Source organism: Heptranchias perlo, chromosome 16 (assembly GCF_035084215.1).
Source record: "Heptranchias perlo isolate sHepPer1 chromosome 16, sHepPer1.hap1, whole genome shotgun sequence".
In the NCBI taxonomy this organism is placed as follows: Eukaryota; Metazoa; Chordata; class Chondrichthyes; order Hexanchiformes; family Hexanchidae; genus Heptranchias; species Heptranchias perlo.
In genome coordinates, this window is record NC_090340.1 from 23,375,810 (window position 1) to 23,402,647 (window position 26,838).

The 26,838-nt window shown below is 39.4% G+C and overlaps 1 protein-coding gene across 4 annotated transcripts in view; it reads right to left on the reverse strand.

The window, feature by feature from the left end:
• Positions 1 to 1,136: 1,136 nt before the first annotated feature.
• LOC137333589 (centrosomal protein of 72 kDa-like) overlaps positions 1,137 to 26,838 on the reverse strand; it is a 49,374-nt gene continuing 23,672 nt past the window's right edge. For 2 of the 4 annotated variants that reach the window (XM_067997806.1, XM_067997805.1), the window contains 9 exons: positions 26,642 to 26,799; positions 24,359 to 24,407; positions 19,348 to 19,788; positions 18,036 to 18,400; positions 15,959 to 16,139; positions 12,294 to 12,481; positions 8,046 to 8,154; positions 6,946 to 7,060; positions 1,137 to 3,701 (listed from right to left, as the gene is read on the reverse strand). In XM_067997806.1, the coding sequence (XP_067853907.1) occupies positions 3,512 to 3,701; positions 6,946 to 7,060; positions 8,046 to 8,154; positions 12,294 to 12,481; positions 15,959 to 16,139; positions 18,036 to 18,400; positions 19,348 to 19,788; positions 24,359 to 24,407; positions 26,642 to 26,799 (1,796 nt within the window). In that variant the 3' untranslated portion in view covers positions 1,137 to 3,511. Of the gene's footprint in view, positions 3,702 to 6,945; positions 7,061 to 8,045; positions 8,155 to 12,293; positions 12,482 to 15,958; positions 16,140 to 18,035; positions 18,401 to 19,347; positions 19,789 to 24,340; positions 24,408 to 26,641; positions 26,800 to 26,838 lie in introns of all 4 variants that reach the window. The other 2 variants (XM_067997808.1, XM_067997807.1) reach the window with 2 other exon arrangements.

Consider the following 26,838-nt stretch of genomic DNA (forward strand, 5'->3'; position numbering starts at 1 on the left):
CTAATGATACCTGGAGTGAGGCATCATTAAACTGGGAGCAGCCTTCCCCCTGGGCTGCTCCATGCTGTAATTTTTGCTATTTGTTGCAGCATCTGTCAGTGGAGGACTGCCCCTTTAAATAGAGCTCCTCCAGCTGACAGAGCTTACTGCGCATGCGCAGCCCGCCCGATGCGCAGATCAGCAGTGGGGAACCCGGAAGACAAGGTAAGTGGCTCCAATTAGGCTGCGATTGCGAACCCACAGCCCTGCTAACATCGAGCCCATAGTCTCAGGGTAAGGGGTCAGCCATTTTGGATTGAGATGAGGAGAAATGTCTTCACTCAGAGGGTTGTGAATCTTTGGAATTCTCTACCCCAGAGGGCTGTGGGTGCTCAGTCATTGAGTATATTCAAGGCTGAGATCAATAGATTTTTGGACTCTAAGGGAATCAAGGGATATGGGGATAGGGTGGGAAAGCTGAATTGAGGTCGAAGATCAGTCATGATGTGATTGATTGGTGGAGCGGGCTCGAGGGGTCATATGGCCTATTCCTAGTTCATATATCAAAATACACACACGTATACGTATATATACACATACATGGGTTTGAAGGGAAGGCCTGCCCTGCATGTGAGGGGAAAGCCTAGCCTGAGTTTAGTTTTCAGTTCTATTTACATAATATGAAAGCAATCCCAATTTATTCCTGAATTTTGACAACCTGAGTTCCACGAACCTCCCATTTTGGAATTTGTATCTTGTTCATTCATCCTTCCCTTGCAAAAACAGCAACATTCCTCCTTTAAAAACAATTAATTGATAACATCTTAGGAATGGTTAAGTTTGATATTTCTCAAAAAAAAGTCTCATTGAATTTATTTTTTGAAGTCAAGAATTAAATTGATTTCAAACCTCTGCTCACTGGGGAAATTGGCGGTTACTAAGTTTCTGAAAGACCAACAATAGCAGGTTTACTAAAAGATCCAAACTGCATTAGTTTAAGAAAGCCAATTAAAGCTGCAATATCAATTTTGTTGGGTGTGGAGACCATCTAAATAGGATATTACAATTATCAGTAATCGCAAAAGAGGGGCACAAAATTGAAACAAACATTACAGAAAATATTTTATTGTAAAATATCTTCAAATCTACAAAGAGGCATTTGATTTTTTTTGTGAATATAAAATCAGTAAGACAATATTGATAAATTATATCTCAAAATTATGATGCACAGGAAATTTACATGCCAATATAAATAAAGTGTATTTACATCAATTGCACAAGTGCACAGTACTTAAACATTTTGATATGATTAAACAGCACATGTAAAATATGTTTGAAACTGGGATCAATATTCAAGTGTAAAATTGAACTGCTGGGATAACGATCTCTACTAGCTAAGAACGTGAGGCAGTCTTAATTCAGTTCCATAGGCACTTGAGCTATTCCTAACTTGACAAAATTGGCACCTCACTCATTCAGGTAATAGGATGGGTGATGTGGGAAATGCCACATTACTGCAGTAGGATATGGTCTTTTGAAGTTCAGGTTGAGACTGGGTAGAGGGATCTTTACTGTGCATCTAAGCTTAATCCACTCGATCTTGGAGTGCTTGATGCTGATATGGCCACTTCTCAGTGCTAATATCCCTCACTTTAATGAACACAAAAATTGACCAAAAAACAAGACAAAAATGTAAGTGTGATCTACATTGTACTGCAAATCAAAACAAAAAAAGGCACTCCAGAGGGGAAAAAAAAGGAAAAATTAAATCATATCTTGAGACTAACTCCAGTAACTGTAAGTTCATTCTGTTATAACTCACCTGTTTTTTTTAATTTTACTTTTCCTTCGTTGAATGATCATCTCCTATCAGGATCTGTACGAGCATGCCTCTCATTTTCAAGATGAGATAAAAAGTGTAACTAGACGGTGTGCTGAGAGGGCAATTTATTATTAAAATATTACTTTAAGCAGCTTACTCAGCACTAAAGTCAAGAAAGCAGGTATCCAGTACTCTGAAAACTAGCACAAGAAGACTGTAACAACCACACAGGTTGCAATAAACAGAACAGCCACTGGTACAAGGACAACTAAAATAACAAAAGGGAGGTTCCGTTTCAATGCAATGCAAATACTGAAGTTAGGCTCAAAAATATTTGAGCTTTCTCTGCAGTATTCATATTAGAAAATGATCAATATGCTATGAAATTGATGCATGCAGCCTAGGAATATAAACCTTGTATTTATATATAAAAAACATACACTTCTTGTGCAAAATAGTGTTTTGCAGCCAGAATTATTTCACCAAATGGATTAATAAATTAAATGCAAATTCATCACAATGGATAATGTTCCAAACACATTCCATTATAATTTTGGATGTCAACCCATGTGTATAGACTGACAATAATATATATGGGATATATACCATTAAAGATAGAGTGTAAAGTGGTCTCAACATGATTGACACTTATCCTGCTAAATAGGCAGGGACACAAAAATTGCCAAAAGCAAAATACTGCAGATGCTGGAAACACTCACCAGGTCAGGCAGCATCTGGAGAGAGGAAGGTCGATGACCCTACCTTCCTCTCTCCACAGATGCTGCCTGACCTGCTGAGCGTTTCCAGCATTGTCTGTTTTTATTTCACTGAATAATTGCTGTGGTTTGTACAACAAATGTGGTGCTGTCACTTGTAAGGTTCCAGTGATAATGTTTCAGTTTTTAAATTCACATACTGTTGAACAAACTAAATGAGTGGAATGCAATTAGGTGTAAATCACTACCTGTTCTACAATATATCGTAAAGCACTTGAAACAATCTGTACTAGTTTACATAGGTAAAAGGTGCATTACAAATCATCTATTTTTTGCAAACAGATGAGAGTATTGCACAGCTATTGCAATGCTGAAATTTGATTGTAAATTGGTACCCAATACCAACAAATCTGAACCACTCAGCAGTGTAAAGATAATTAAATCAACATATTTTCACTACATTCCATCAGATAAGTACAAATGAACTTCCATACATGGCACAGCTAAATAAATAATTCTCATTTCTAGTTTGTTGCAAAGTTAAAACACCATTATGCAACTGCTAGATATGAAGTCCGATACAAATATCACAAACAATAAATTCAGCTGAAATATAAACACTGGGACTGTTGCAGAAGAAAGTCACTCATGATCGTTATTGTGGATAAAAGAAATAAATGCTACCCAGTTATTTGGTTTTGAACATGTGCAGTTCATAAACTGAATGCATCAGTTGTGATCACTTCACCATAACAAATGCATTACAAAGTTAACCGTACATATATAGCACTACTGCATAGATTGCTTATTTCCAAGTATTCTAGCATTAACACAGCATATTTATTTTATAGTTCAATTCCAAAATTTTGACTGAATGAGGCACTCCATAGACTAAAAATAACACAAGATTAGCTCATGTACAATTTCCAACAGACACTAATTTAATTAAAATTTGGCATTTTGATTTTAGTTACTGTAATATACAGCATTTCTATTACAGTATATCTGTGTTACTGTGATGGCTACGCTTGAATGATAAGGGCAATTCTGTGATTCCTGAAGGTGGGAGTTTACTCCATGCTTTTGTCCGATGAGAACCAAGATGATTTGATGAGTCCATCTTTTGACCAGCACCATTTACGTTCAGCTGCTGTTGTAGGTAATTATTGGTAGAAACCAGAGATCTAGCATCAAGACAAAAACTGGCTGGTTACCAAAGCAGAAATAATCTTGTGTTTCACTGATATTAGAAGGAAAGTTTAAACCCTCCAACATCCAAAATAAAATTTATTTAAATTGCAACTGAAAGTTTAAAAACAAATCAAAAAAAGCAAAAGTAAGATGCCATCATCCTTTTTGGCCAGGTGATGCTCCATCACAGCATTAAAATATAACACTTCTCGGTTCCCCTAGCAGCTCAGTGAGTTGAATCGTGAGTAAATACTGGAGTCACAGAATACGTCTGAGTTAAGTGATTTCAGCCCCTGGGGCAGAAGTAGAGGTAATGTAATTGGCTTCAGAGCCCTTGGGTTAAGAGGGGGGGGGGGGGGGAGGGGGGGAAAGAGGGCAGGAAAATCAGTCAGAGCTGCTCCTGTTCAATACCCAGCAACCCTTGCTGAAAGTGCATGTGTGAAAATACTGGGTGAAGACAGAATTGAGTTTATCCCATGAATAGCCTACTGATATTCATTGTCCAGGCTGACACATAAATAATGGCCACTTGAACAAGATACCAGACAAGTCCCAGCTCCGGTGGAATCGTACCTGACTCTGGTGGAACTGTAGCCCACCAAGGAGTCAATGCTTTCAGAAGAGGAGAAAGGAGGAGGTGAACAGAAAAAACAGATCCTTTAATGAGATTTTAAAAGCAGTAATAACTTTATACTATTAATTTCCTACTTGGCTTGGCTGTTTTTTTACATGCGTAATTAGCCATTTATACATTTTTGGATCATATGGTGAAAAATTATTTTTTTATTTGATTCTTGTTTTTAAAAGTGATTTTTCTTGAATAATCATTTCCAATTGTGCCCTCCACCATCTCTAGCTGACAGGGTGCATAGGGAACCTTCTCCATACCTCTGCCTCATGCCAATCAATTACCAATTGCTAGGAGGCACAGGAGATGCACAAGTGCAGTCTGCAGTGACTCGCCTTTCCTTTTTTTCCCTCCCTGTGGGGAAGCACCTGGTCCTTGCTCATCAGAGCCTTATAATGGCCTGAGATCAGCGATTCTGTGTGGGAAACTGCAGGTAACAATCTGCATTCTACCACTCTATGTTATGATGTGTTGGTATCATGAAGCCACTTCCCCTCCAACAGTTACTTTCAAACAATGGAGAATGGTGAAAGCAAAGATCAGTGTATGGGGCCTTCTGTTGCAAGAACAGATACTTCACATGTAAATAAACTGTAATAAAAGTGAATAACCAGAAAGAAGTTAACCTGCATTGATGATACAAAGACATCTTTAATTTGTGCAACCATCCTGTTATACTATTATTGTCTTTGCCACAATTCAATTATGGAATGGTTTTCTACTAAACTGTAAAAAATGTTTGAAGTAATTTTTCACAGTACTCCAGATCAACAGAAGAAAAAAAGTTACCAGAAATGATAAAATATTGCAATTTAAGTAGTTTTATGAAGCAGCCATTAAATTTATTTAAGCAGCAGATAAATAAGAAAAAAAAGCTACAGTAATTAAAATTTTTAAAAAATTATTCATTCATGGGATGTGGGCGTTGCTGGCAAGGCCAGCATTTATTGCCCATCCCTAATTGCCCTTGAGAAAGTGGTGGTGAGCCGCCTTCTTGAACCGCTGCAGTCCGTGTGGTGAAGGTACTCCCAGTGCTATTAGGTAGGGAGTTCCAGGATTTTGACCCAGCTACGATGAAGGAACGGCGATATATTTCCAAGTCAGAATGGTGAGAGACTTGGAGGGGAACATGCAGGTGGTGGTGTTCCTATGCGCCTGCTACCCTTATCCTTCTAGATGGTAGAGGTCACGGGTTTGGGAGGTGCTGTCAAAGAAGCCTTGGCAAGTTGCTGCAGTCCACACTGCAGCCAAGGTACGCCGAGGGTGGAGGGAGTGAATGTTTAAGGTGGTGGATGGGGTGCCAATCAAGCGGGCTGCTTTGTCCTGGATGGTGTCGAGCTTCTTGAGTGTTGTTGGAGCTGCACTCATCCAGGCAAGTGAAGAGTATTCCATCACACTCCCGACTTGTGCCTTGTAGATGGTGGAAAGGCTTTGGGGAGTCAGGAGGCAAGTCACTCGCCGCAGAATACCCAGTCTCTGACCTGCTCTTGTAGCCACAGTATGTGTGTGGCTGGTCCAGTTACGTTTCTGGTCAATGGTGACCCTCAGGACGTTGATGGTGGGGGATTCGGCTATGCTAATGCCATTGAATGTCATGGGGAGGTGGTTACTCTCTCTCTTGTTGGAGATGGTCATTACCTGGCACTTGTCTGGCGCGAATGTTACTTGCCACTTATCAGCCCAAGCCTGGATGTTGTCTAGGTCTTGCTGCATCCGGGCACAGACTGCTTCATTATCTGAGGAGTTGCAAATGGAACTGAACACAGTGCAATCATCAGCGAACACTTCCACTTCTGACCTTATGATGGAGGGAAGGTCACTGATGAAACAGCTGAAGATGGTTGGGCCTAGGACACTGCCCTGAGGAACTCCTGCAGCGATGTGCTGGAGCTGAGATGATCGGCCTCCAACAACCGCTATCACCTTCCTTGTGCCAGGTATGATTCCAGCCACTGGGAGAGTTTTCCCTCCGATTCCCACTGACTTCAATTTTACTAGGGCTCCTTGATGTCAAGGGCAGTCACTCTCACCTCACCTCTGCAATTCAGTTCTTTTGTCCTTGTTTAGTCCAAGGCTGTAATGAGGTCTGGCGCTGAGTGGTCCTGACAGAACCCAAACTGAGCATCGGTAGGCAGGTTATTGGTGAGTAAGTGCCGCTTGATAGCACTATCGACGACACCTTCCATCACTTTGCTGATGATTGAGAGTAGACTGATGGGGCGGTAATTGGCCAGATTGGATTTGTCCTTTTTTGTGGACAGGGCGTACCTGGGCAATTTTCCACTTTGTTGGGTAGATGCCAGTGTCGTAGCTGTACTGGAACAGCTTGGCGAGACGCGCGGCTAGTTCTGGAGCACAAGTCCATTTAATTATCTTCCCACGGTCAAGTCTGAATAACTTTTGACCTTATGCAGTATATCATTCTATTCCTAACTTGAAACAGGTACTGTGGGAGATGTTTGTTACCAATTTTATCACCTCCAATTCTCTAAAAAGATATCATAATTTTGTACGTAATTTCTATCCCTTTTTTCCCATATTTATATGATTTTTTGTAAGTTGATACAGTGGACCAAAACTTATCACAAAATTGTTCATGTTTTTATTACCTGTGACTCTCCTGTAACATGGTGACGGTTTCTTGTAATTTGTTGTATTGTTTAATTTGCTGATTCAGGTATTCCACCTCCAAATTTAGTCTCTCATTGTCTTTCTGCAAGTCCTCTAAGAAAACACAGCAAAACAACAGCAAAAAATTCAAACAAAAACTTTTTGTAGAATATATTTTACAACTCAGTTTATAGTTCTGTCATAGTAATGCAAAACAAGTAATCTGTGTGTTTTGCTAGGTGAAAATTACAATAACTGATTAATATGAGTGCAACAGGTTTTTTTTAAATGTACAGGTGCTATCATACACTTATGGCTGCACTTTTACATAACTATTGTTTTTAAATTCTCAATCTTTTACAAATTTCCAGAAATTTCCTTCTACTACAAATACACAAAGGGATTTTTTTCCGATAAAAAAGGTGGCACATTATAACTGACCTAAGCGTTCCTGGGCTAGGACGGCGCAATATAAAAAAAAGGAAAATCGATTATAGTTCTTCCAACAGGGATTGCTGGATGGCGATCAGGAGGAAGTGCAAACATGAATGTTGCATGAGGCCAGGCTGTGAGGCTCCCATATTTGAATAACCTGTTAGCCCTCATGAGTCACTGTCTTCAGGAAAAAGTCTGGTTAAGGAAGATTGCAGGAGGAAAAAAATATAATAAAATGGAAATATACATTTAAAAAAATGAAGGGGAGTAGGTGGGGCAAGGGGACACCAAGAATAATTTTTCTGTCACTCAGAATGTTGGACTTCCTCCTAGAACTGACTAGTTTTACTTTTTAGCCTCAAATGTCACGTACCAGCCTTAGCCAGGTGAGTTACAACAACCAGGAGGCTACACAAAAACAGTTCTAAACAATTCCACTTCTTTTGTATACAATTATACTGGTGATCCAATTGTAAATTAGATGGGTGGGGGGGGGGGGGGTCAAATCTACTAACATGCTTCAAATGTGTTTCTTCTCCGAGGTTACTAATTAGCTGTTTTAATTCACTGAACTAAAAATTGGGATTATATGAGATAATCTGCGAACCAAATTGTATCTCATTATAACTCCAAAAAGCTCTAAATGTAAAAAATAGTGGCCTACTGTTCTGTAGTTGATTTCCAGCAGAATTAGCAAGTTCCAAACTCGTTAGTTGAGAGCGCAGCTTATTGTTTTCATCCAACACTTTTGCTAGTCTTCCTTTTAAAGATTCCTTCAAAGGCATTAAAGCAAAATGTTACTGTTACTTCAGTCATCACTTGTTTTTCCCCTCCCTTACTACAGCAAAACATACTGCACAATGCTTGGTAGAATGTTTTCCTCCTGGTTGTGTTTACTTCCTTATACCATTATTTGCCATCCACCAATTTATCAAAGGGAACAAATTCTTATTGTTGTGCAGATTTGTCACAGCATGCATTTTGGTAGGTTACTATCACTGTTCCCTCTAAGCTGCGCACGTGCGCGGCTGTACAGCAGTTTGTTGTGTGCCATGCACGTCATAATTCCGTCCGTGCACCAAACCAGTGCTCTCTGGTGGAGACGCTGCTAAGGTGATGTCAGCTACCAATCACTTTGCAGCAAGGGCGGGAGTTAAAGTTAGGCTGGTCAGTGGTACAGCTGCTCAGAGACCAGTCTCCACAAATAGTATACTGTCCGATGGACGGATTGATATATATATATATTCACTGGACAAAGTGTAAATGTATATATAAATAAATAAATAATATAAAAAATACATTAAAGTGTAACAGTTTATATATATTATAAAAATATACTAATTTGACAAAATGTAAAAGTATATGTGTGTATATATATATATATATATATATATAAAACATCTTCATTCATTGGACAAATAGTGTAAAAGTATATATATTTATATATGCACACATACATACATATATTTTTCCATCCCTTCATGATATAACTGATTTGAGTTTCCAATCAGAAAACTTCAGCACACGAGGATTCAGTAAAGATTTAGTGAGGAGATGTGTTCAATTAAATGAAAGCTTTTCACCTCTAGTGCAAATTGTGGAGAACTGTTACTTTAATCTAAAGACAAACATATTTAAGGCATTGGTAGCAAATAACATTGGAGGGAATCTACGATTAGTGCAATTAACAGTTTTTGTCACCATCCGATTCGACATTAGCTTCTGAAGTAAACTACAAATGAACCCAAATTACCTGGCATATTATAATAATTGTTTATCAATTTCCATATTTCATATTTACAAATTAAGTAATTCTGACACAGATCATGTGTAATACTGTTATTAAAGATCTTCTACAATTGTGCTAAAATATACTTTCCAATCACATTGGTACATTGTAATCAAAACAATGAAGTTGATTTAAATTGTTTTATATCACGGCTCTCCAAAAGCTCTCAGTTGCCCCAAAGACTGTCCCTTTTTATCTTTGTCCGTTGCCTCCCTCAGTTCAGATTCTTCGTGACCAGAAACTTAACTGGACCAACCACATAAATACTGTGGCTACAAGAGCAGGTCAGAGGCTGGGTGTTCTGCAGCGAGTGACTCACCACCTGACTCCCCAAAGTCTTTCCACCATCTACAAGGCACAAGTCAGGAGTGTGATGGAATACTCTCTACTTGCCTGGATGAGTGCAGCTCCAACAACACTCAAGAAGCTTGACACCATCCAGGACAAAGCAGCCCGCTTGATTGGCACTCCATCCACCACCCTAAACATTCACTCCCTCCACCATTGGCGCACAGGAGCAGCAGTGTGTACCATCCACAGGATGCACTGCAGCAACTCGTCAAGGCTTCTTCGACAGCACCTCCCAAACCCACGACCTCTACCACCTAGAAGGACAAGGGCAGCAGGCACGTTCCCTTCCAAGTCACACACCATCCCGACTTGGAAATATATCGCCGTTCCTTCAGCGTCGCTGGGTCAAAATCCTGGAACTCCCTACCTAACCGCACTGTGGGAGAACCTTCACCACACAGACTGCAGCGGTTCAAGAAGGTGGCTCACCACCACCTTCTCAAGGGCAATTAGGGATGGGCAATAAATGCTGGCCTTGCCAGCGACGCCCACATCCCTTGAACGAATAAAAAAAAAACCAAACTGCTCCCTGCCTTACATAGAGGCAGCCAAAACTAATGAGACCTACAAGATATACAATTGTAATGCAATAATTTTTGAAACCCTGCTGAGGATTCAATGGGCGGGGGGGGGGGGGGGGGGGCTTTAATTAAACTGTTCCACATCCGCAAATTCACACTGACTGATTTGACAGCTGTTTGTATTTCTGACTCAATTTTAAAATTCCGATTGCACATGATTTATTCAACAAAAAGCTGATTGGAATCGTTCCCAGCAGATAATTTTTTAATAAAATATAACGAGACTGGTCTGCTCAATCCTAGTGCAACTTAAGAAATCTATTTCATAAATTATATAAATTTATCAGCCAATATAACATTAAATTATTACAATTATGCATTATTTTGTACATTTGTTCTGTTTGTTATATACCCTGAATAATGTTTTCTAAAAAGATGTTCTATTCAAAGTTGTGATCGTTTTTTTTACGGTGGTGCACACAGCCTTTATAATCAGTGCACAAACCCAAATTCATCCCGCACATGGCCGAAAAAAATGAGAAGAAACATTGGTCACTATTGACATGACACCAAGCATGTCATTGTATAACTGCAACATGCTGCAAATGGAGGTAGTGGCAGCAGTTGACAACGTGTCTGTACGAATCTGTCCCAGTTTTTTAGTGGGCAGGGGGTGAGGAAAAGGAAAAATTAGTGTTCTGCTCTAAGGTTCAAACTTTTAAATATTTTAAATAGGAAATGGATCATAGTGCTGGACAGTATATTTTGTATATAATTTGGGTCACCATGGTATCTAATATTCTAAAGGAGACTTCTGGTACAAGATGAAAAGTATGTATGCTCCTTAGGAAGTTTAAGCTTTTATTAAGAGAAAAAAAACTGTTTCACGGTAATATAATTAAAAGTTGATTACAGACATCTTATACATCTGTACATAGCTTAATCTTTTACACATTTTATTGGCAAAGAATACAATGTTGCCATTAGATTTTTTTTCCCCTTAAATATAGTTATAATATAGGTGCATGGAGTAACATGCCAACAGATTGGACTGGATGCCATTTGCATTGTATTTTCTATAGTTAAATTCTACATGCCTACACTTATGTGTAGGCATGTGTACAGTAGACCAAAACTGTGTGCCTACACTTATGTGTAGGCACACAGTTTTGGTCTACTGTACACAGTTTTGGTCTACTTATCTAAGGAAAGATATACTTGCCTTAGAGGAGGTGCAACGAAGGTTCACTAGATTGATTCCTGGGATGACAGGGTTGACCTATGATGAGAGATGGAGTAAAATGGGCCAATATTCTCTGGAGTTTAGAAGAATGAGAAGTGATCTCACTGACACATAAGATTCTGAGGGGGGTTTGACAGGGTAGATGCTGAGAGGTTGTTTCCCTTGGCTGGAGAGTATGGAACAAGGGGGCAGTCTCAGGATAAGGGGTCGGCCATTTGAGACTGAGAAGAAGAGGAATTTCTTCAGAGGGCTGTGGATCTTTGGAATTCTCTACTTCAAAGGACTGTGGATGCTGAGTCATTGAGTACATTCAAGGCTGAAAGATAGATTTTTGGACTCTAGGGGAACCAAGGGATATGGGGATCGGGCGGGAAAGTGGAGTTGTGGTCGAAGATCAGCCATGATTTAACTGAACGGGAGAGAAGCCTCGAGGGGCCATATGGCCTACTCCTGCTCCCATTTCTTATGTTTTTATATACTTATCCTTGGAAAACTTGGATAGCATTACAGAAGTTTATTTCAGTTTATTCAGTAATACTGAAACATTATGTGGTTCTATTTATATCAGAATAGAATATTAAAAAAGAGTAAATAGGAGATTATTGAAAGCAGCACAGAAATCTAGTACTCATGTGACTAACATTACTCTTTATCTAATCAGAAATTGCTGGCATGTGGGATATTTATGGTCACTTGGCCTATTGAAGGATTACAATTTTGGGCCATTAAGCTTGCCTTTGGTTGCGTGTCCTTTAATTTTTTTTTGGTGCTACCAGAAAGAGGTTAAATGGAGGTAATTGTTAATTAGTAATGGCAACCAGTGGAGGAAAAATATGGTTGATTGTCCAGTTCTCCAACATAACCACTATTTGGGCATTTGTTTGAAAGAATCGTTTTCATATGGCCAAATGAGGACTTTCTGCAGTTTCAGATCAAATTTTCAAATGGAGAATCAAACTGCTTTTAGAAAGCAGTAGCTGTAATAGGCAAGTTTAAAACGTTACTTACAAGATCATCTTGTTTCTGAGCTAATTGATGCTTTACACGATGCAACTCTGCAGTGTCCAGGCCAAAGCCTGTTCTGGTCAGCAAAGATTTATTTTCTTCAGTCAATGCTTTAACTTTTTTTTCTAGGCTTTGAATTTTTGGAATAGCCATTGAGTCGACCAGATTGGACAGCACTTCATGAGCTGGAGCTACAGTAAAGAAAAGGGTGGTAATGAAGAATGGTAGACTATTTGAATCATTACATAATTTAGCAAGTATAATGCAACGAATGAAAAAAAAATCAAGCATTCAGGTCTAAAATAACTTCATGGTTTTAGGAAACAACATGGCACTTCAGCCTTCATTCAACATAATCAGTAAATGTTTATAAGCTTTAGAGTTGCAAAAAATGGAAAGGTGCAATTATGTTGTAAAACTGCAGCAATACAAATAAAACTTAGGCAATTCATTTAAGCTAAAAACAGTTCTGCAACTATAAATAAAAGTTAGATTACCTATTGTAGAATACCATATTTCACTAAAAGATGTTTAGCCTCCATGTATAAATGGGTTCGCCTATCATCTTATGGAAGGAAATTATATCAGCTAGGAACGTTGTCTCTTTAAAGGGATAGCAGTGTTGATCGGTTGACCTATTCCCACTTGGTCATTCATAATATACTGTTCTGGCTTGCACCTTTAATTCTTTGACTGGCGAAAACAACCTTGAAATGCCATGGAATAAATTGAACACTGCACCAATCCACAGAAAAAATATCAGCTCCAAACCATACCAAGTTGGAAAAAGAGGCCAGGAGAAAGTTCTGTGAGGAGCTTAAACTTCCTTTAAAGAATGAGGAAGATCATACCTATTACATACCAATCTTCATTAATTCAACCTCCACATACACAATATAAAAGGCCACAAGATAGTTACGGATGAGGAAGGTCATATCTCCAATTTCAGCATCCAATTATTTTCTTTTTAAGAGATTCCAGGATTTTAGCCTCCATTACTCTAAGTCTTTTCCATATATTGATTACTCTGCATGAAGATTACCTTTTACTAGTTCCAGACTGAAAAGCCCAAGTTTCTCCAGTCTTTCTTTTTAGCTCAGACTTTGGATGCTAGGGCACAGCTTGGCAGCTCTTCTTTGCACTGCCTCCAGCACTTGAATGTCTTCCTTGTGACTTGGCAACCAGAACTGGAGATAGTACTCAAGGTGTGATCTGACCAAAGCACTACACAGTTTAGTCATAACTCCCTCTGACTTGTACTCCACTGTTTTGGCCATGTGTAGTTCAACATTCTAATGGTTTCGTTGATTGCTGCTCTCCAATGGTTGGACATGTTGAGCATCAAGGTGCTAAGTCTCCTGGGTCACTTTCAACTTCATCCTTAGCTCCTTCAACACCATTCTTAGAGTACATCTGTCACTCATTTTGTATCCATATGTATAGTACTTTAAGTTTGTCTGCATTAAATTTCATCTGCCATTTTTCAGTGCATTTACATATTTTATCCAATTCATTCTATAATTTCAGCTGCCTTCTTCGATTCCGCTTAGTTTGGTATCATCCGCAAATTTGACCACTTTACATTGCATTTCTGAATCCAGCTTATTTACGTAAATTAGAAATAGTGGTAGTCCCAACACCAAGCCCGGATTATCCCATTAATTACATTCCCCTCCCCCCTGACACTAGTCCTCTAATGAAGTGTTGTAGAGCAATCTACCCGAATCCATTTGTTGGAGTTGTTGTTGCTACTTATGGAGCAACTGAAGGGAAGAATGCTTGAGGACTATACCTTCAGATAGCTTGGAGCACAGCTGTATAAAAGCACTTATCCTTTTTGATCATTTATCCTTGGCAAAAGAACCAGAGGGGAGATGAGGAGAATTTTTTTTTTACACACAGCAAGTTATTATGATCTGGAATGCACTGCCTGAAAGGGTAGTGGAAGCAGATTCAACTGTAACTTTCAAAAGGGAATTGGAAATATACTTGTAAAGGAAAAATTTGCAGGACTACAGGGAAAGAGCAGGAGAATGGGACTAATTGGATTGCTCTTTCAAACAGCTAGCACAGGCACAATGGGTTGAATGGATTCCTTCTGTGCTGCATGATTCTACCAAGGCAAGAAACATATTTTCTATAAAAGGGTCTGAGGAACACCACCTCAAAGATTTTGATCCTATGACTCTTATTTGGTACATTTTCTGGTATTTTGGAACCTACTGTAATTCTACCTCCCAAGCCAAAAATAAAATATCTCTCATCCAGAAGAAACTAAGTATGAAAATAAACAAGAGTTTTACAAACTTAAATACAACCTTATGCGGTAATATTAAAACAAATGGTTTAACACTCTAGATGAACACATTGAGCATTCATGCGCTATTGCACGATGAGCAGAATAGCCTCCTTCTGTGCTTTATGAGTCCATGATTTAAAGAGGAATCTTCTACATGTTGGCCTGTGAAATAGTCACTATAGATCTATAGATGGTCAGTGAGCTAGCTCTGATTTTCCCTAAGGAGTTCTGCTCTGTTAGGGAATAGCATAAGATGATATACTTCACTACTGAATACACTAACCTCCATTTAGAGACTGGTTTCTCCAACCTCTGCTTCCAGAGGAAGCAAACAATTCTCTGGTTTGGTAACTGAAAAGCTTTTATGCCACCTATACAGAAAGCTAAACATCTGTGCACATCAAGCATGTAGCATTTCAATGGAAGAAGCTTGCAGTGGTTAGCAATATCCGGACATTGTGATTTTCTGAGATGAACAAATCTCAGTTTTTGACAGAACAAATGGGACCCAAGAAGTCACTGGTTTGCGTGCCAAAAATGTGGGTTCTCTACAAAAGGTATGCTACTTACTGACCTTTTGGGCTGAAATAAGTGCTATTGGAATCACTATTCTGGAGAACAATTAAGATCACAAAAGTTCAAAATAGTTCTATCAACTTCCTCAAAATTAAATTCAAATGAAAAAACAAAACATTGTAAGGAATGATGGTTGCCAACTTTCCATAGGGTGCTGCCAACATGAAATCTCAATGAGCTTTGAGAGGGTTTCTGCAGATGGTCGCTAATGGTAAGAAGGTTTGAAAACTATGTCTTCTTTGTCCAGTAAAGGATGAAAATGTTGTCTTCACCAGAATACTGTACTACACGATATGAAAGCAAACAGACGAGGGGAAAATTATACAAGAGGCTTTCTTGCCTGGATGGACTTGGAACGTCTAATCAAAATTCCATTGTCTCAAGCAATCTGGATAGATGCTTCATCTGAATTCTAATCCGTATCATTCAGCACTGCTGATCTGTGAATTTAATCTCTTCAGAACTACATTTGACTCAATATTATTTTTAATATAAATTATACCAAATTCCTTCTGTGGCCAAATGGCAAAAAATCCCAAAATGTTGCACTAACATTTACGCTGTATAATATTTTTGAAATTCTGCAAAGTCAATTCCCCAATGATAATCACCTAGAGGTGGAAACCGTGTCATACTTTCAGCACCATTTTCCCCTAAAACATACATGCACAATGTAGTTCAAACTATTTTTCCAATTGAATTTTACTAGTAAAATCATCCTAACACCTAGCTTGAATTAAAAAGCTCTTTATTAAAGACTACGCGTACATAGGGATCATGGTAGGCAACTTACTAAGAAACCTCTGATTTGCATGAAGGGATCTTGAACCATTCCAGTATCGGTCCACTAGATCAAGTAGGTTCTGCAAAAGGGAGGAAACTCTTGGAGAGACAGCTGAGTTGAGCCCAGTTGGAGTTCGAGGACGATAATCACCACATTCTTCTACTTCAAGCAATTTATCCAGTGTTGTTTGCTGGTGAAGGGAGAAATGCAAAAATGCATATTTTACAATTTTTATGTTAAGATTTGCATTTACCACCTTCAGACTAATTTTGGATAGGGGATAATTTGGGCATCTATTTTTTGCTTATATGAACAGTCTGACTACACAGAGTGGGGGCACACCTGCCTCCTAACCAAGAAAGTTACCAGTTCAAATCCAACTTCGAAACAATTCCATGGGCCATAACAAAATGTCTGCTCAACTTTGAAAGATAAAATCAGGTTTCCATATTTATTCGAATATATAAATTTCAAAACAATACCGCTCATAATGCTGCCTTCAATTTTCTCAGTTTCTGTGTTTAAACCATTTTTTTATATGTAAGAAGTTTGCATACCACAGCAATGTAGCTTCAGTTACATCTTGCACATTTAGATCTGTTAAACTGATTCCATATGGTGCTTGTAGCATGAAGTGAGCTTCACACCGCCACTAAAGTAATACAAGAACCTGGTATGTGTGAAAGACTAACTTTTAAAAATATAATTTTCAATTCTAATACAATGTCAATAACAACTTTTTGATAGCAGGTGCATATTAGTGTACTGTAATATATTGTACAAGGCAAAATTAGCTCCCTATAATTAAACTTCAATAATAAACTTCAATAATATGTGGCTGCATCATGCTACCATCTGCATAGTGAAATGAAGAGATACTAGCTATTCAATTAGAAATAAAGCCAAAGCATGCAGCACACCAATCCTTCAAAATGAATTGGGTATGGGATCACTGAGTCGTATCAACATGTGACTGTTGCAGCAAATATTTCTGACACATTATACTGTACATTTCAAATCAGTTTAGTCATTAAAGTACTGAAAATTTTTCATCCCAACATACTGAAATATTCCCATTTAGTGGTCACTGGCTCCTTCACTCACTGTAACCAGTGACGCTGGGGAAAGAATTTCTCTGGTCATTTTGTGTAGTGACAATGCATTCATGGTCCTTTGAATGCATTTATGAAATTGCTACATGCAGCAATCAGAGCAATTCTTTTCCCACTATCAATTAACACAAACACTTCTCTTTTTTGTATAGTTTCTAGCATTATCCAGATTTTTGCCAGTATACAGGAGATCCTACATAGAAATCAGGATCTCCAACACTGAACAGTAGCTAAATGTTTAAAAAGAAAATTACCTTAGTTTTAAAAAAAAGATTTTTTTTAAAAAAGAAAACCACGGGATAGTGTGAATGACAATTAGTACATACAATAACAAGGATTTAATATGAATATGAAATAATGAATACAAAATAACAAAATGGTACATCAAAAATACATGCATTAAATAAATAAATTTCCTGACCAGAGGCTGACCAATCATATACAAGGGTTCTGATGAAGAGTTATGCACAAAATGTTAACCTGTGTTCTTTTTATAGATGCTGATCAACCTGTTGTGTACTTTCAACATTTTCTGTTTTTGCATATATAGCAAGGAGTCTAAGGAGGTTAATTTAAAGAGAGAGAGAACCTGCATTCATACAGCGCCCATCATGACCTCAAAACATGCCAATGCATTTCACAGTCAATGAATTTTTTTGAAGTGTAATCACTGTTGCAATTTAGGGAAACCATTAGAATTAATCTTACCTGAGGTCTGGGCTGTGTGTTCTACACAAATTCCCATCTCCTGGTGGCAAAACTTCCAAGTCATAGCAAGGTCAATGATGAGAAACATGGCGGTAGGCGTTGTGGGTTGGGGTTTAAGAACAATGTCAACTAATATTTTAAATGTTTCCAGTCTATAAAAATCCTACATTAGCCCTCTTATACAGGAGAAAACCTTGATTGTATATGTTGGAGACAAGTGCTCCTTGGCAAAATTAACTTTGAGGCTAATAAGCAGTGTTTGTTACCTTTCTATCATAACTTGGCTGCATATACAACAGTGAACTTAAACTGCTTGTTTTCTTCGGTTCTAATTTAGACTCAAAATTTTCCACATTGGCTGTAGTTAGCTGTGATCGTCTCTCCGAGGTCTTGTTGGCCTTAAGTTCTGTATTCACATGCTCAGCAAAGCCCCTCTTTGAACTATTGGAATAAAGGGATGTAAAGGAGCTGCTGGGTGATACCAAACCTTGCCGATCAAGTAAGTGGTCTGAAGATGAAGTTCCATGATGTGGTATTAAGCCACTAGAAGTCATTCTTGATCTCTGACTGCTAGAACCATCATCTACATGGGTACTTTTTCTGCTTCCATATGTGCCACTTGTTTTCAAGTCTGGACAGATTAAGAGAAAAATGGGGGGGGGAAATTGATCAGTAGCTTTCTTCATATGAATTCATTTTAGTGTCTAATATTTACAATGGAATATTCAGTTTACCCCCATAAACAACATATCCCTCAGTTGTCCTTTCTTAAAATATGTATTTTATGGGAGGGTGAATCGCATTGATGCATTGAATATTACAATTTCTGCTACCACAATGCTACTTGAGACACTTTGGCTTTTGCTTCATTGTTTATCAATCATCACATAACCCAGGATTCAGTTGAGATACTTTCCCATCAGTGTTGGTGCTACCAGTGTGGTATATTAAAGAAAGTACATTCCTCCCCCAAGAGCATCTCATTACATCTAGGATAGAAAAAATAAAAAATACTGGATTATTATTAAGATGTAGAAAGAAATTCTTACATCCAGGTTTGTAATACAGTCTTCAATTTAACCAATATGTTGTGCGAATGTTTCTGAATTTAATTACTTTTTTAAAAAAAATCACTAATGGCACAATGGCATCTCAACACACTTTCTCCACGGTAGATCTGGATTCATTTTGCCTCGCAGGGCAAATTGCCAACCTCATCGAGAAGAGGCATTGGATAAACATGGGACAGTTTCAGAGAGATGGGGGTAAAAACAATCACAGATGAGCTGCTCAGTTTGTCTCTGTGAATTGTAACCTGTGCCCTCTCCCCTCAAAAAAAAGAGAAATTTGAACAAAAAACCTGCTTAGACCAAAGTTGGTAACAATATTTCCTCTTACAGATAAACATGGCTTCAACTGTACATATCAGTATATTAATATAAACTACACAAATGCATAAAGCTTATTAAAACACTATTGATGTATTAAAATAAAGAAGACTGCAGGAAAAGTAAAAACAGCATAACAAACAATGAGCTGGTAAAGGAACAAAACTACAAATGTTAGCACAACTACTACCTGAATTCAATTTAAACAATCTGTCGCTGCTCATTCCAATGGTTGCTTTCTCTGTCTGATGATTTAAGTAAGAACTCTGAGGGTCCAGAATGGACTGATAGGTCTTTGTATCTGTGTACGGTTGCTTGTGATAATCATGTGATAATATACCGTTTGTGTCAATGTTTGTAGAAGAATCTTTCCTTACAGAAGTATCTGTGTAGTCTATAAGGTTTCTCTCCCTGGTCTGAAGCAAGCTTTCTTTCTTACTATACCCTGAAGAATGATCATACTGTAAATCTGAATTAATAGAATTTTTCTGGCTAATGTTCTCATCTGCACACGAATCCAGTATTTTATCTGCAAAAGTTACTCTGAATCCTTCCCTGGATCGATTGCAAACACTCTTTCCAATAGAACGTAGAGAGGAGCGGGCTGGCGATTGATAAGTTTTATAATCGTCTGAAAGACAAATGCATTACAATAAAAACTTCTATAACTAAAATTGTCCTTAAACTATTACCGTTATATTTCTAGAATACATTGCTGAAGACTTAACCATAGACTGTCAGTAGCTTCAGGAAAGCTCCCAACTCTTTGGGCTGACTTGGGGTTTTTTCTGGTTGTGAATCTTTGGAATTCTCCACTCCAGAGGGCTGTGAATGCTTAGTCATTGAGTATATTCAAGATTGAAATCGATAGATTTTTGGACACTAGGGGAATCAAGGGATATGGGGATAGGGCAGGAAAGTAGAGTTGCGATAGAAGATCAGCCATGATCTTATTGAGTGGCGGAGCAGGCTTGAGGGGCCGTATGGCCTACTCCTGCTCCTATTTCTTATGTTCTTATACACTGATACTGAAAAAAAACACAATTATCGTAATGCAGTTACTCAAACATCGGGAATAGCTTTACTACATTAGCCCAAAACTAAAATTAAACACTTAAAAACAATTTTACATAATAGTAAAAATATTGAAAAGGCTTTACTTGTGCTTCCCCTGTTATTTTTTTACTTCCTATTCTCTATTCTTTTAAATTGTTAACTGTAGTGTTACTTCTAACCAATATGCTCCATTGTGCATTTTGTAATTTTTTTCCTACTTTTATCCCACTTTAAATTCTTTCACTTACCTGCTTCCTTATAACCTATTTCCCCCTTTCCCACTCCGCATTTTAGAAGTGGGATAAATGTTACGAAAATGTGATTGGCTAAAAATGAACTCCAAAAGGCGTTTCAGCATCAAAACCAGGAAGAAAGCTGCCAATGAGTAAATTTGTTGATGGCCCTGCTTTGACAGTGCCGGAACAAGAAAACTTATACTTGGTATTGATAAATTAAGTTAAATGTTTGCCCTTTGAAAATGTATAAATTTTGTTGGGGTAAGTTTCTATCTTTAGCAGGGCTTGCAATTCATCATTGTTTAAAAAGTTACCTAAATTGTGCAATTTCTGTTCCTTCTAGTTAAAAGTTTAGATTAATGAAAGCAATCAAAAACAACTTCCATTCACAAGACAGGTAGGAAAGCCACCAATCAGCAATGAGCAAGCATCACAAAAATCAGCCAAATTACTCAATTGTTTTCAAACCTAGCAATCTGCAACTAGCAAATATCACAAAAGGAAAATGTGCAATTAATATCTTCATGCTGTTTTCAGACAGTATTTTCCTTCTTTATTCTAGTCAGTATACGTAGTTAAAAATAACATTAAAATGATACAATTCTGGAAAAAACCCCAGTAGTCTTATCCATAAAATTTGCCACGTAATGTCTGAATAAAGATTCTATGGGCCCGATTTTACCAGGCCTGCGGGTTTCCGGCGGGTTGGGTTTCGGGAGCGTGGTCAACACGCTCGGTGAAATTAGTGGGTTGCCCGCGCAATCGTAGCAGGCAACACACTAATTGGAGCCACTTACCTGCTCTTCCGGGCTCCGCGCTGCTGGTCTGCGCGTCGGGCGGGCTGCGCATGCGCAGTACGATCTGTCAGCTGGAGGCTCTCTAGTTAAAGGGACAGTCCTCCACTGTCAGATGCTGCAACCAATGGAACAAATTACAGCATTGAGCAGCCCAGGGGGAAGGCTGCTCCCAGTTTAATGATGCCTCACCCCAGGTATCATCAGATGGGGTGAGGAGGAGGGGGAGGACAGAGCTCTTCCACCCGGCGGGCGGGAGGAAGCGGCCTGCCTCTGCCACCAAGAAGGCCTGGCTCGAGGTGGCAGAGGAGGTCACCTGCACCACCAACATATCGCCTACCTGCATACAGTGCAGGAGGCGCTCCAATGACTGCAGTAGGTCAGCCACAGTGAGAACACGTAGTCTTTCCCCTACACTCCGTCTGCCACAACACTGCCCCCACCCTACATCTCCTTCGGCACCGCCAACACTACTCTGTCACATCACCCCTCATACCCACTCAAACCCCATCCTCATCTTACCTGCACCTACTCACCTCGCGAGTACTCACCCCGCCACTAACACGCAACCCAATCCTCATATAATCTCATGGCTCTATCCCATACTCACCCTCTCATGCATCTCGCTCACGGCCAGCCTCACTCAACCTGCCACCACCTGTGCTGCAGCCACATATGTGCAGTAGGCAGCGTAAGGCAAACGTGTCGTGAGCATGAAGGGGATGCACAAGGGTGTTTGAGGGTTTGTCATGGGTGTTACCTATATTGAATTTCAGAACAACTCACATCACACATTATATTGGCACCACCACTGCCATGTCTCCGCGAATCCTGTCTGTTTTGTGCAATAATGCCCGCTCCTGGGTATCACTATGAGGACCCACCACTGATGCCACCCATTGTGTTACTGCAGAGTAGGTGCAGGTGTATTTGCAGGGCTCCTCTGCGCAGACGACTGAGAGACATTGGCGGTGTACCCGGCTGCACCCTGGAAGGATGCGGAGGAGAAGTTGTGGAGGGCAGTGGTGACTTTGGCAGCGACAGGTAAGAAGATGGTGCTGGGGCCAGCCAGGAGCAGCTCGGCATGAAAGAGGCTGCAGATGTCCACGACTACATGTCGAGTGAATCTGCGCCTCCGTGTGCACTGCTGCTCAGAGAGGTCCGGGGAGCTGCGCCTCGGTCTGTGGACCCTGTGGCGAGGGTAGTGCCCTCTGCGACGCGTCTCTCTCTGCGGTAGCCCTCCCTCCTGCTGTACAGGTGGATGTGTCGCAGCACTCTGTTGTGGAGCTCCACGTGTCAGAGGTGGACGGCGTGGATGGCGAGGCTGGCGATGTTGTGCGCCCTCCGAGGAGGTCATGACTGCAGCTACGGCGGCCCCCATCCGCAATATGTACATCTGAGGGGGTCCGCAAGGTAGGCACATGTCTCCGGACCCCGGGATGAGTGTGCAGGTTGGTGACTTTGACCGTCAGGAGGGGGGTGGTGGAGGCCACACTTTGTCCCAAGTGACAGAGTGGCCTCCTGCAATGGTTGAGGGTCTCCCCCTCCCCCCCCCCCCACCTGTCAAATGGACCTTTGCAGCTGCCACAGGCTGACGGCTGCAACACGTCCAGTTCAACTAGGACTGTTTCCCCCAGTGTGTGAAACAGTCCCATGTTTCTCCAAAATCACACACAGTCCCTTAATCAGGTCAGTTAATGACCTGAACAAGCAAAATAAATACACTCAAGTGGCATCCCGCTGGCTTTAATTGCCTGCGGGATTCCCACCAGCGGGGGCTGCGCACGCACCCCCGCACGTCATCGGGGAACCCGGAAGTGGGCGGGATCGTGGCGCGATCCGGTCACGTGCCTGGATATCGGGATTTTCGGGGCCCCCCCGCTGGAAACGCACACGAAACCCGCTGGTAAAATCGAGCCCCTAGTGTTTCATGCGGATACTAAAGATCCCATGTCACTATGTAATGAGGAGCAGGGAGTTTTCCTGGTGTTCTAACCAATCAAATAATTTCGCAATCAACATCACAAATAACAGATTAATTGGGCTCATTCATCAAGTTTGTGAGATCCTACTGTGCACAAATTGAGTATCATATCTGCCTATATAACAATCACTCCACATCAAACGAATTAATTGTATATGAAGCTCTTTAGTTTGTTTCTGAGACACATGATAAAACATTATATAAATGCAAGTCTTTTTTTACACCATCAAATTTTTAAAAAAGAGCTAATGGTGTTTTTGATGCGTTTTGCGCATAACTGATGGGGACTGATGTTTGCACTGAAGGCTGAGGGAAACACTTATGAGAAGCTTTGATGCTGTGCTCGGACACAGCGACCAGAGTGAGCCTATCAAAACTGGATCATTGATAGCAGAAAGACCTCCCTGGTACAATGCTGCAATGATGACAGCTTAGTCAAAAAATATAATCCACAGGAAGTAAGGAAGCAAAGATATCTTTTAGAACCTTGCAAAGAACTGCAATAAAGTAGGACAGTTTTGAAGAAAGAATAACCAAATAAAGTACTTGAATCTTAAGCAAATGCTGCAAATCCACTGTGGGAGGGAGAGCATTAAAATATAATATAAATAACAGAAAACTAGAAGCTTTTGGAAAGGTTGGGGGGGGGGGGGGGGGGGGGAAGAAAAAAATTTAAGTGATGGTAAAAATAATTATATCCGTGAGGTCTTGTATCTTTCTGCATGGTGAGTCAGTCACGTGATATATTTCTGTATTACAGTGGTGAGCAAACCACTGTTGTGCTTAGATTGTAGCAGGACTGTGGTAAACATTAGAAATCACACTGTACTACCTGTAAGCAACACCATGGGAGATCTGCTAGTATTTTTAAGTACCTATGCTGCTCTATGAAACAGCAGAGAGACAGTTATGTTCAAGTTGTGGCACTTTACCACAGGCATGAGATTCATGAATTCAAGATCGTCACTCATTGAACTTGAACCCATAAACACAAAGATGTGATATGTGCTTCTTGCCTTGATGAAACAAATGTGGTACAAATAAATGTAAAAAACAATGCTTTAAGAGTTTATTACCAGTAAATAAATAATGTAGCTTACACCCAAACTCTACCTTTCAGCAAAGCTTTACCTTCATCGAGATAACTGTGATATTGTCCACTTCGTGATTTTTCAATTTCCTACAAAAAAAGTGTTTTTTAAAAAAATGTATAGTTCAGGTATAGCGAGTTAAGAATGATCATTCTTCAACTGTATGATGTATAGGTAACTGTTACAGCTCCATTTTTAAGTGCACACGAATAACCTAATTTACACTATACATTGTCTAAACTGTTCAAATTCATTTCAGATCAGCTCAAATATAAAACCACCATTTGTTTCCCTCTTCCAGAAGTTAGCATAGCTAATGTTTAGGGAGGACAGTACATGAGGTAGCACCCTCTATTGGACAGATTGAGTATTGATGTGGCTTCAGGTCTTCTCATTCTTTTCTCCATGTGTCTGTAAACACTTTTGCGATAGTTGCTTTGTTGCCCTTGGTTTACTTACACTCCATCCCAGTAAGGACTGATGAACACATCCATTAACCGAGCAGGGTAACTCAGTGTTGACATTTACTATATAGCAACAGAAATTATTCTCATAATACTAAAAATATTGCACATGTTAAAGTGTAACTTGCACTCCTGTAGTACATTGCAATTGTTACATGCAACCCATAACTAACTCGCTTTACAAAACCAAGCGTCCTTCCGTGTATTAAAAAAAAATACAGAGAGCAGAACAAATCCCAAGTTCCATTACTATGGAAATCAATAGGACTGTTGCATATTGGATCCAATATTTTAATTTATAATTATAAAAACAAAAATTTAGCAGTACAGCTCTGGTTCTTAACTATTTAATGATGGCCATTTTGGGGTAAGGTTAGGTGCAAGAACTGCTTTGGGACATCACATAGGGAAAAAAATGCTATTCCCACCGATGGCATCCACGGCTGGCGTTTGCTAAACAAGTCCAAGGGTTGGCACCCATCATGAAAAGGTTAGGTTCCAACGATGGTGCAGCCTAATATTAGTGAAGAATACCTCCAGTTTGAGATCAGGTCACTATTCATTCCTTCCTTGGCAAATTGGAAATTGATTCAAATCTGAGTGCTCCACATAAAGTAATACTACTTGGCAGTCTATCCATTAGTCAGAGCCTCTAAGAAAACTGTATATCTGGCTTTGCAGCAACACAAAAAGCATAGTATAAAGGCAGCCAATACAGCATTAGTTCATATTTTGGTCATGATGTGGAGATGCCGGTGATGGACTGGGGTTGACAAATGTAAGGAATCTTACAACACCAGGTTATAGTCCAACAGTTTTATTTGAAAATCACAAGCTTTCGGAGGCTTTCTCCTTCGTCAGGTGACTTCACCTGACGAAAGAGAAAGCCTCCAAAAGCTTGTGATTTTCAAATAAAACTGTTGTACTATAACCTGGTGTTGTAAGATTCCTTACATTCATATTTTGGCTTCAAGTGTGGGACAACTTGAATAGCATAGTCTCATAATGTCTGCCATATAACTTAAATTGATAAAAAAAATCTACTTTTTAAGCATGTTAAAATTAAGTATCCCAGATGGGCCTACAAACATTTACTGTTAGCTGTCCTGCCCTGTTCCTGGTTTCCTAAGATCAGGCTGCTCTCAGACCAAGTCTGAAATTGCAACTCCCACTGTTTTCATATGGACCCTCTCTGGGTGCACCCAATCAGTGATGTCACAAAATAACCTGACAGGGAGTCCCGAATCCAGGGTCTCCTTGGAGGTAAAAAAAATCACAATAAATAAAAATTTGTCAACACACTTCGAGGGCTATATTCTTACATAAAATGGGGTAGTAATTTTAGGGAAAAAAGTAACTGAGTTACCTTCCTGTTTAAGCATAGAGAGGAGTCTTTCAAACAGGATTCAAATAGAAGTCTCAAAGCTGAAAAAATAATGTGCCAACCCACTGTGAGCCTCATTCACCTAGAAATCTGATAAATCTATTGCTGTCCACATTTAATGCAACTATCCAAGTCCTTGTACGAATCTATTCTGATAAATAATTAGAAGTTCATATACATTTCTATAAAAGGTCCTCTACTGAAGACCTAACTTTTGGCTTATCTCATTCACTGTACAGATTTTTGTGTATATATCAGTTGAATAAACTGTCAAAAATCAAAAAAGCTTAGTGTAACCTTTTTTCAATCACTTTTAAAAGTTGACAAAAATAATCATGGAATACTGAAGTTTAAAATACTGCTAATAATCATATTTATTTAACTGCTTGCTTAGGAAGATTACTACTTTAAATGGGATACTAAAACAAATGCTGTTAAATGCCAAAAGGAGACCATCATTAATAAACGATCCTACCATAGTGTCTATGCTCATCTTGCTTGACATATCATTTTCTCTCGCCTCCTTCGTGTCCCTGGCAGAATAAAGAGATGATAATGGAGGACGACTGCACAAAGAATCTTGACGCTCACTCATCAGCTGGAAGTCGTGAGCTGTCCACCGTTCCTTCAAATCTAGTAAAACATAAAAAAACAAAATTGCAAGAGGTCAAG